At 32.8% G+C, this 10029-nt stretch overlaps 2 protein-coding genes across 2 annotated transcripts; one reads left to right on the top strand and one right to left on the bottom strand.

The window, feature by feature from the left end:
- The first annotated feature begins 481 nt into the window (after positions 1-481).
- Positions 482-887, top strand: LOC111692278. Its single transcript, XM_023456196.1, has 2 exons — positions 482-682; positions 768-887. Exons 1-2 carry the CDS (start codon positions 482-484, stop codon positions 885-887), a joined length of 321 nt encoding a protein of 106 aa, XP_023311964.1.
- A 7958-nt stretch (positions 888-8845) lies between these two features.
- On the bottom strand, positions 8846-9552 carry LOC111692277 (putative NADP-dependent oxidoreductase YfmJ). Its single transcript, XM_023456195.1, has 2 exons — positions 9351-9552; positions 8846-9113 (listed from the first exon to the last, which is right to left on the bottom strand). The coding sequence occupies exons 1-2, from the start codon at positions 9427-9429 to the stop codon at positions 8884-8886; spliced, it is 309 nt and encodes a 102-aa protein (XP_023311963.1). The 5' UTR covers positions 9430-9552; the 3' UTR covers positions 8846-8883.
- Positions 9553-10029: the final 477 nt, after the last annotated feature.

The raw sequence follows: 10029 nt of genomic DNA, 5'->3' as shown, positions 1-10029 counted from the left end.
CTATTGCAGGAGGAGATTGGGACAATACAATCCGAAATTAATAATAAAGTGCGAAAGAGGGATGAAAGTGGAAAGGCTTCAAAAACTTTGAGTGGACGAATGAAAGTGAGACGGGTGAATGTTGAATAGCTTTAAGATGTATAAATATATTATACAAGAATAATTTTTTAAGATATAAATATTTTTTATATATAATTTAATGTGTATATATTATTTGTATAGTCGTGCGTGTTCTTTTTTCCACCAAAATTTTATGTTGATTTCCACCAAAAATGTATTGGTGAAAACGTGTTTGCATCAGCTGATCCTATCACGTGACTCTTTTTAGTCTTTGGTGGAAGCACCCCATATCCACCACAATTTACAAAAAAGAACGCTTTGGTGGAGTACATAACCTCAGATTTTTTTTAAATTTCAGATTATTTTTATATTGTTTTGTTTAAATATATTGTGCTGCTTGAAATAAACCAAAAATATTGAAATGGACAATGCGAGCAAAGCTGCTATTGCATTAATTGCAAAGCGATTAATAGAAGATTCCTCAGAGGATAGCGATGAGGAATTATTATTTAAGGAAACTGAAACTCATTCCACTATAGAAGATTATATCGGAAAAACCGTTAAGAATTATAGTCCTGAAGTTTTTAAATCCCATTTTAGAATGTCCAGAGGTGCGGTAGAGGTTTGTAGTACTTAGTTACCGTTAATTTTAAAATGAATCATGAAGTATTTAATTTATCCCATTTTGATTATTATTATTTTTTTAGCTCTTGTGTTCTGAATTGGATTTTAAGACTGAATTTACCTGTGGTTGGCGACCAATAAGCCCATTACATCAAGTACTGATGACTCTATGGACATTAGATAGGATAAAGGACGATTTATAAACTTACACCGACGTTCGCGTTCATCGTCAGCAACCTTAGACCATACACTAGTGTATGTAGGATGTATACTACATACATATATACATGTTGAAATGGACACACTGTATCTCAAGACATGACACCGAGTAATAGCAGAGAAAAATTCATGAAATTTTAATGTAGACTATAAGAAAGACATAAATTACTTTTAAAGTAAAATAAAAATCTCATTTCATAGTTAGTTCATATAAAAATTAAAATATTATCATTCAAAATTTAACTAATACATTTTAAACGAGAAGCATGTCATGAAATTAAAGTTTAGGTTCGAAGTGGAAGCTTGAAAGAAAAAGAAAAATGCCACAAGAAGGGCCAATTTAATAATTTTCCAAGTAAATAAACGTTAAATAAATTAGTACGAAAGAAAATTCAAATATTATAGCATCAGAAAAACACATAGGCTAGAAGATGCTTTAGGCAACTGGACTTACGTTTTAATATCCAAATTTTTTGCAATAACACCTTTTTTGTTGATTTTATTAAAGTCTGAACTAATTTTTATAAAATAAAAATATAAATTTTTTTCACTTGAGTTTTTATTATTATTAGGTAGTATGTGAAATTTCACTTTGTTTTTTCATGTCTTAATTTCACTATTTTTGACCGCATTGTTTTGATTTGTAGATTCAATTTTCATCATGTTGGCTAAATCTTTAAATACAAATCAGACATATATCTCTCCTATACCTCTTCACACTCTTCTTTTGCGACATCCTGTATAAAGTGAGTTATATAAAAAATCCGAGCAAAAATCAAAATACTAAGAATAAATTTCAGAAGGTGTTGCTCTTGTACCAGACTCTCGAATTGCTGCTGCTAAGTTATTAATCGCATCAATTTCCCTTTCCTTAAATCTTTTTTTATCTTCCCAAATTTCCTTTCCTCTTTGGTTTTTTAAATAAAGATACTCAGGCAAAGATATTTTCTTATCATGTTTTCTAGATAGAAAAGACCCGGTAGATGCAGAGGGTGTTGCAACTGTTTTTATCCTTTTAGGGGTTGCTTCTACGTTGTCGTTCTCACTCTCTTCTTCACCTTCACTGCCTATGTCTGTTGATTGATTTGACGATATGTTTTCATTTCTAGGCAGGGATGTTGACAATACATTCATCGGGGGACAAGTAGAAGCTTTATGCTCTAGGGCAGTGTCAAATAATTCAAAATATTCCCAGGTAATTGTTGACTCTCCACTCTTTTTTAATCGCTTCTCTTTATTATGTTTGTAAGTTTGCAATAGGTTCCTGTATTTTCCATGGCAATCGTCCCACTTAACATTATGCTTTCCTATTTCTAATATTTTGTTTGACACTTGTATCCATAGCTTGCTAATTTTACACTTCGGTTTCTCAAATTGATCCTGCATTGAAAACCTAATATCTAATAATAATTTGATGCTCTCTGAGGTCCATTTAAATTTTTGTTGGCAAGATGTGCTGGGCTTATTTATTAGGCTAGAGCTCATTGAATCTTGTGATTGTTGTGATATGTCCGAGAGTATGTCCATTGTGTCAGTGGCTACGTTTGAATTTATCTCGTTTTCCTTAAGGATTCTCTCAAATTCCAATTTTTCTCCAAGATCTTTATACTTTTGTGGATCTGCAAAAAAAGAACATTTCCCATAAAAACACCTATTCACCTAAGAATTGATAAAATTTGAGTTATAAAAACATAAATTGACTTCCTATAATAGCAACACAATTTTTTGTTTGACACCCAGAAATCCTAATTTACCAACCTGCAGATATTTCCTCAATTTCTTTTGATGTCAGTTTAATTGAATACGACAAATTATTGTAGATGAAATTAACATCCACAGCTTCCTGGTTCTCCATTTTTTATGAATTAGTGTCTATAATAAGCATTAACAAAACCAAAATCACTTCACACAACAAAATAATGGTGTATATTTTTATTTTTTTTAAGGTTATGTTGTGGTTATGTGGTCTTCCAACATAAAAGCACCAGAGTAATCACACAAATTTTCTGGTGGGACTTGGTTGCAGCTGATTTCCGCCAGATGGAATCCACCATACATTCACCAGTAATTTAAAAACGCGGTGTGGTGAGCCACCATATTTCCAGAATTCAAGATGTATAAAAGAGAAAATAAATAAATATATATATTATAATAATAGTCAATATACAGGGTGTTTATTAACTGAATGCCGATACTTAAGGGTGTGAATCCTTGGGTCATTTTAAGAAGAAAACTTAATATCAACATATGTCCTAAACCTCTTAATTTTTGAGCTACAGGGTGTTACAGTTTTAAGAAAAAATTTGCTTTTTTATTATAATTTTCTTATCACTCCAGATATTTTTATGAAATTTTGTACACACCTATTAATCATTAAGGAGCATTGTTTGATGTAAAAAATGTTTTAAAATCTTTGCCAATGACGTCCGTACGAGGTTTGAACTAAACATTTTTGAAGAAAAAAATGGTACGCCACTGCTTTTTCTAAAAACTAAAATTATTTTTAAAATCTCCATTTATTTTACAGCAAATTCGGTCCCTAGACTTACTCTCGTACGACGCACCATTTGCACGTAAAAAAATGAAAACCAAAAAAAGTTTTTTCCCCAAGTTCATTGAGACTGCTTTTGATATTTTGTTGCCATTTTGTAGACACCCACCATGCGTGGAAACACTTTTTGTGGGGCAAAAATTAATTTTCTACTTTCACAAATGACGTTCACGTAGGCATAATATTAAATGTTTGGATAGAAAAAACGGTAAGCTCATTAAATGCCCCCTTAAAGCAAATGAAATAAAAATTAGTAGGCTGGGTAAAGTGTCATAATTTTTTACGCTTCTTTTCGCAATAAAGTTGACATTGATTTTTCATTATTAAAAAATTATTAGAGTAGGAGGTAAAATCTCATAAAAAATGGTAAATTTTACAATCGGTGAATTAGCTGACATGCATTTTACTTATGGGGTTGCCGACGGAAATGCATACGAAGCCAGGAGGATATACCAAGAGCGGTATCCAAATCGCGTACTACCCGATCCGAGAACATTTTCTGGGATTCATAGACGTCTTCACGAAACCGGAAATTTAAAAGTAGACCACAGTGCTAAAGGAGTCCCTGAAACAGTAAGAACACCGGAACTTGAAGAAGGAATTTTACATGAAATTGAGGAGAACCCCGAAACTAGCACGAGGAAAATCGCGGCAACATTTAATGTTTCACACGTACTTGTTTGGAAAATTCTTATCGAAAATTTGTTATATCCATATCACATTGAAAGAGTCCAGGCATTACTCCCTAGAGATTTCCCGTTGCGCATTAATTTCTGTGAGTGGTTTCTTCAAAAGCTGCTGGAAAATCCGTTATTTGACAGGTACATCCTTTTTACCGATGAAGCTAGTTTTTCTCGAAACTCAATACGAAATTTCCATAATAACCATTTGTGGGCGGATGAGAACCCTTTTGCAATTGTTGAATCAAGTTTTCAATAAATGTTTGGGCTGGTATTATTAACGATTATTTGATAAGCCCATTTTTTCTCCCAAGAAGATTAGATGGACAATCGTATTTACACTTTCTTGAAGATCTGCCGCCAATGCTTGAAGACCTTCCTCTTTTATTAAGAAACCAGATGTGGCTAATGCACGATGGCGCGCCTCCACATTTTAGCTTACGGGTGTGTGAACGTTTAAATCACAACTATCGCGATCGGTGGATAGGCCGCGGAGGAACGCAGTCATGGCCGCCCAGATCTCCCGACCTTAATAGTTTAAACTACTTTTTCTGGGGTCATCTGAAAAGCTTAGTGTACGCAGTGCCGATTCAAACCGAAGAAGAGTTACGAAATCGTATAATAGTATGCTATACATTATATTATATTCCGGGAGTTATACGTGCAAATCCGATATCCGGGACCATACAGCTAATTCCCGGTACAGTCACAGAAAATCCCGGTCATACCCATGTGGCTAGATGTTCTTTTAATATGTTGTCAAGATCTGCACTAAAATTTATGAGTCCACGAAACACATCAGGGTTGTCCGAATTTTCTGTCTCGTCGTGTCCGCGAAGTGCTAATTCGAAAGCTCCGCAAAATTTTATGCAATCTATGATTTTAGATAATACATAACGATTTTTCGTTACCTGTTCATTGTGTTTCCCGTATATTATCCCAATATGCAGAATCTAACTGACTTCTTATGTTTATTTTACCTAAAGACTTAATGACTTAAATCTTTCACACTGTATATTGTCCACGCTTTATCCCCACCGAAAAGTAAGCACGGAAAACAAAACAGTGTATTTTTTAAATCACACCCGCACACCCACTCTGCTTTTGTGTATACATTATTGTTAAATTATCTTTTATAACTTTTACTTCGGCTTGTTCCACTAACTTCAAAATTTAATTGTGGTGTTGGCCCATCTAATTATTTTATTTTTAGTGTATATCATAAGGCAGAGAACCAAATAAAGTTTTTTTTTTAAAAAACGAAATACTATTCATTTTAATAACTATAATATCCGTAGACGCCTAAACGAAAATATTCACACGTGCCGCTCGCAGAAATAAACCACCACATACCACGTACGAAATATTACTGCATTTACTGCAGCAGTGGCTGTCGCTGTTGCAGCCGCAAAAGCCCATATCTTCGTGTACTGGGTCACGTGCCTGATTANGCAACCCAATTGTTAGTTATCATTGATAGTTTCAGCCGATATACTAAATTATATGCGGTGCGGCAGGCGACTGCTAAAACTGTTGTTGCTAAATTAAATAATTATGTGGGCCAGATTATTAAGCCGGCCGCTGTATTAACCGATAATGCCCCTCAATTCCATGCTAAAACATATCAGGACTTTCTTAAGGAAAAGGATATAAGAATAGTTCACACCTCTGTATACTTTCCACAGGGCAACGCGACGGAAAGAGTTAATAAAGAGATCGGTCGTTTATTAAGAGCGTTTTGTTTCCATAAACATACCAAATGGGCTTATGTATTAAGCGAGGTTGAGAATTGTATTAATCATATTAGACATGAGGTGTCAGGTTTTACGCCTGCCTTTTTATTATTTGGTACTCAGAGTAATAATAACATTCAGCAAATTATCAAATTTCCCGTGCCCGAAACTACGATAGAACAACCTTTAAACGAGTATTGGCGAGTTGCTTATGACCGTATGCTCAGTAAAGCTGAAAGGAAAAAAAGCAAAATAGATAATCAAAATAATCCTATTTCACTGATACCCGGGGATCTAGTTTTATTAAAGACACATCCCTTGTCATGTGCAGCTACCTCGGAAATCAAAAAATTATTTCTCTTGTACGAAGGTCCATACTCCGTAAAAGAAAGAGTTGGTCCTAATTCGTACTTACTATCAGGATTAAATGGGTCGATCCTGGGCCCTCACAATATTATTAATTTAAAATTGTACAAAGTCGTACCAGATGTGTTGACATAACTATCGAGAGAGTTAGCTCTTTTAGTAAGTTTAGTTTTAATTACTATTTTTTTTTCTTTCTTTTGTATTTCATTCTCATTTCTTAGTTTGAGTATTGAATCGTGGTACCAGTTGGTTTTTGTCCCACGATTAAATAGGGGGGTAATGTGATGCCCTATTTAGTTAGTTACCTATATGTTTTGTATTGGTGGTGTGCCGGGTGGTGGTGCGATAGAAATTAGTGGGGAGATGTGCGCGAGTGGACAAGGGAGAGGGACGCCCGCGACAGTGGGACCACGATCGGTGTCCATGGCAGATGTGAAACCACCACTTGTAATAAAAAATCATTTTATTGTTACCAAAAAAATACCACGAATCAGTAGTAATAGCATCAGAGTTGTTGTAAAACTGTATTTGAAAATAAATGATCAAAGTTGGTTACAAGATTATCTTGGAAATTTCTTTCTCTCCAAGCCAAGAACCCGAAATAAATATAGGAACTGAATATAGAAAAAAAGTTCATCGACCATTTTCCCAATTAATCACAGTGATAATGACGTGTACAGGCTGTTTTAAATTTCAAAGACAAAATAACAAAAATGAAATTGCAATTAGGATGTCAATCATATAATAAAACATCAAAATCAGATTGGGTCTTTGCAAGAAATTCATTGAAATTGAGGCATTAATTAATAATTAAAAAATTAAACTAGCCGAATACTATACGTATACATATATTTTAAACAAAATAAGGTACAGTTTATTATATAAAACGTGGTAATATAAACATTAAAATAAAAATGCGTCATTTTAATTAAAAACTTATTGAGAACTACTGACTACAAAATGCGTCTCTCTTATCACGTAGGGGCGTACAATCCAAGACATGGATATACAATACACAATACACACACGCCTCTACGTGATAATAGGGACGAAATGTGTGCTCGGAGCTCGGAAGACTATGCAGTGTTGCCAGCGTTATTCGAAGCGCTTAAACTCTAACATTTTTTTGAACAATCATCAAAATAATTTGAAATATGTTCATAAAAATACTAACAGTGTTCCCGATATTCAGAACTACCTTTTAAACCCAATGTCCAATTGTTCACATGATTTTCAAATGTTGTATGTGATTTGTGTTAAAAATCATTGCTTTGAAAATTAATGAATAGTATTTTGTTTCAAGCATACTTGTACCAAATAAAAAAACGTGTGTATTACCACTTCATTAATTAATATTCTGTAGTTAAAGGTTATGTTTACTTTACTATGAAGTGTTGACGTTGACTTTTGTTATGTACATGTGGATAGGAAGATTAGGACAACTGGATCATAGGATTTCTTTGTTAAATTTATTTTTTGGATAATCTAATAGATATGTTTTTAAATAGTGCAATTTTAAACTTTGTGATGGTCTTTTATTTGCTGAAATTAATATTTCAATCGTTTGCGGTTTTCTTTATTATGAACATAAAAATTGTATGTTCATGTCAACTCATTTAATATGGGTTGAGAATACTGCATAGTTTAATTTTGATACACTTTTAAACCTAGTTACTATTTTTTGTATTATTAGAATTCATTACAGTTGAGGTCTTGTTCTAAATAATTTTCTTGTCACATGACTTAGCATACCTGCAATTCGTTGATGCTCGCTCATAAATGACTGCTTCTTATGTAAAAGAGCAGTCCCCAAATTATACCTACCTCTAGGAGAATGTAGAAAATATTGGCAACTTAAGTTTAGAACTCAAAAAACAAGACAAGCGTAAAATATTAATATTAAAATTAATTTATAGCAGATATATACAAATAAATAAATACTGATCCTCTGACATCTTCGTCAAGTTTATTTAATTTAGAATCACATACATAAACAAGTTACAAAACCTCGTAAACGAAACCTAAAAATAAGTATATTTAAATCATAAGTTCAGGAAAATGTGTGCAAAATTTCAATTGAATATTTCAAAAAACTTCAAAATTGCAAATTACAATTGAAATTGTAATTTTCCCAATATATATATATATATACTGGGAAACTGATTAAACAATTAAAATTAAAAAAATCTCCAGGTCANAACAAAAACCGCACTGCGTGTTTATAAGGTCCTTTAAGCTTAGATGGAAAGAGGGGGACAACAAATTGGTCCCTCTAAATTTCGATCCCAAACGGTTCCGAGATGTTGGTGGAGAATTATTAGAAAATTGAATGTTTTATGTCGCAACGAGAAGACTAAAAACATAAATTAATTAATTCATCCTGAACCAGAAATACAGTCCACAAACAATTTCAAGAAGTGAATCAAGAATCCAACAGAAGGAATGTTTCAGTCTAAAAGGTAGGTTTGCCATTTGTCTCCAATTGATTACTAATTCAGATATAATTCGATATCTAAATGATTGTTTTTATGATGTAAAAAAAAAGTTTTGCTACCAAATTCGGTGAATTCTCGGCGAAGCTAACACTTGCGGGTATAATTAAAAAAGATATGTAATTTTTTTGTAATTTATTTAAAAAAGTTAACTGTCATTAGACTTTGACAATAGCTTTTCCGAAATTTACGCCATTAAACATATCAATGAAGGCTTTAGGCATGTTTTCAAAACCCTCTGTCACAGTCTCGCGATATTTTAACTTTCCTTCTTGTATCCAAGTTTTGTTTTGTTCGATACCTTCAAACCATCTCTTTATCCATCTGTTGACTAGGAAGCCTCTCATTTTTAACTCATGCCCCACTAACAGCAACTGAACAATGGATGCTAAAAAATTATAACGGATGTTGAAAAATAACAGTTACATCTAAATACAAAGATTAAGAAACAAATCAATAATACGTAAGTATGAAAATAATATAATTACAAACAAAATTTAAAGTCAAGGGGTATCTTAAAAACCAACTAACTATTAAATGGAGGTTACAATTTTAACTGTTTTTCTATAAATTCTAAAAGAGAAACTATGAAAAATTATTTCTAGATTTGTGCCCAACATCTTACCTTTTGGGGTACTTTTCTCATTAGATGCAGATATAGCTCCACATACTGAAATCCTTCCAAACGTATTCATGGAGGACATGATAGTATTACTTATCTCTCCACCTACCTGAAAATCTTACAATAAATACACGCAGGACTTTTCTGCTGTGTGTCCTTCTAAGATACGTTTTTTTTATCTAGAAAAATTGTTCGTGGTATTTTTGGTAAAATAATTTCTTAAAAAGCATAAAAAAGGCACAAAATTGTATATTTTACAGCAGGATTTGAAAATGCCGTTTTAAATTTCGAAATAACTATTACTAATATGATCTACACAGTAAACTGCTTTTTGAAATATACAGGGTGATTCAGAACTGATCTAAAAAATAATTTCGACGTACAGGGCTCTTACAAATACAATTTTGTAAAGAAAAAATCAAAAACGGCAGTTCCAAAATGATTTAAAAATATACTCCTGCACGGCACTGGAAACTGGTCCACTTGACCTCTCACAATGCGACCAGCATGGTGGCAAAGTGTGATAAAAACGAACAAAAACTTTCGCAAGGAAATAAATAAATTGAATTTTATAGTACCTATTTTATATCGGCAAATTCAACTGCTTTAGCCGTCATTGTTATTATTAATTAATAAAATTAGTTTGTGGTTTTAAATAATAAAATAAAATATCTGATGTTAC

The sequence above is a fragment of the Anoplophora glabripennis genome, unplaced genomic scaffold, assembly GCF_000390285.2.
Source record: "Anoplophora glabripennis isolate ALB-LARVAE unplaced genomic scaffold, Agla_2.0 scaffold1269, whole genome shotgun sequence".
Lineage (NCBI taxonomy): Eukaryota > Metazoa > Arthropoda > Insecta > Coleoptera > Cerambycidae > Anoplophora > Anoplophora glabripennis.
The sequence above is the reverse complement of the archived record's forward strand: the minus strand, read 5'-3'. Positions and strand labels throughout refer to the sequence as shown.

What these genes read in the sequence shown, in the direction of transcription:
- LOC111692277 (XM_023456195.1), bottom strand. Translation starts at nt 9,429, where the DNA reads ATGTCCTCCATGAATACGTTTGGAAGGATTTCAGTATGTGGAGCTATA. An exon ending in TGAGAAAAGTACCCCAAAAG is followed by an intron (nt 9,114 to 9,350) that starts GTAAGATGTTGG and finishes ATAATTTTTTAG; the next exon opens with CATCCATTGTTCAGTTGCTG.
- LOC111692278 (XM_023456196.1), top strand. Translation starts at nt 482, where the DNA reads ATGGACAATGCGAGCAAAGCTGCTATTGCATTAATTGCAAAGCGATTA. An exon ending in TGTCCAGAGGTGCGGTAGAG is followed by an intron (nt 683 to 767) that starts GTTTGTAGTACT and finishes TTATTTTTTTAG; the next exon opens with CTCTTGTGTTCTGAATTGGA.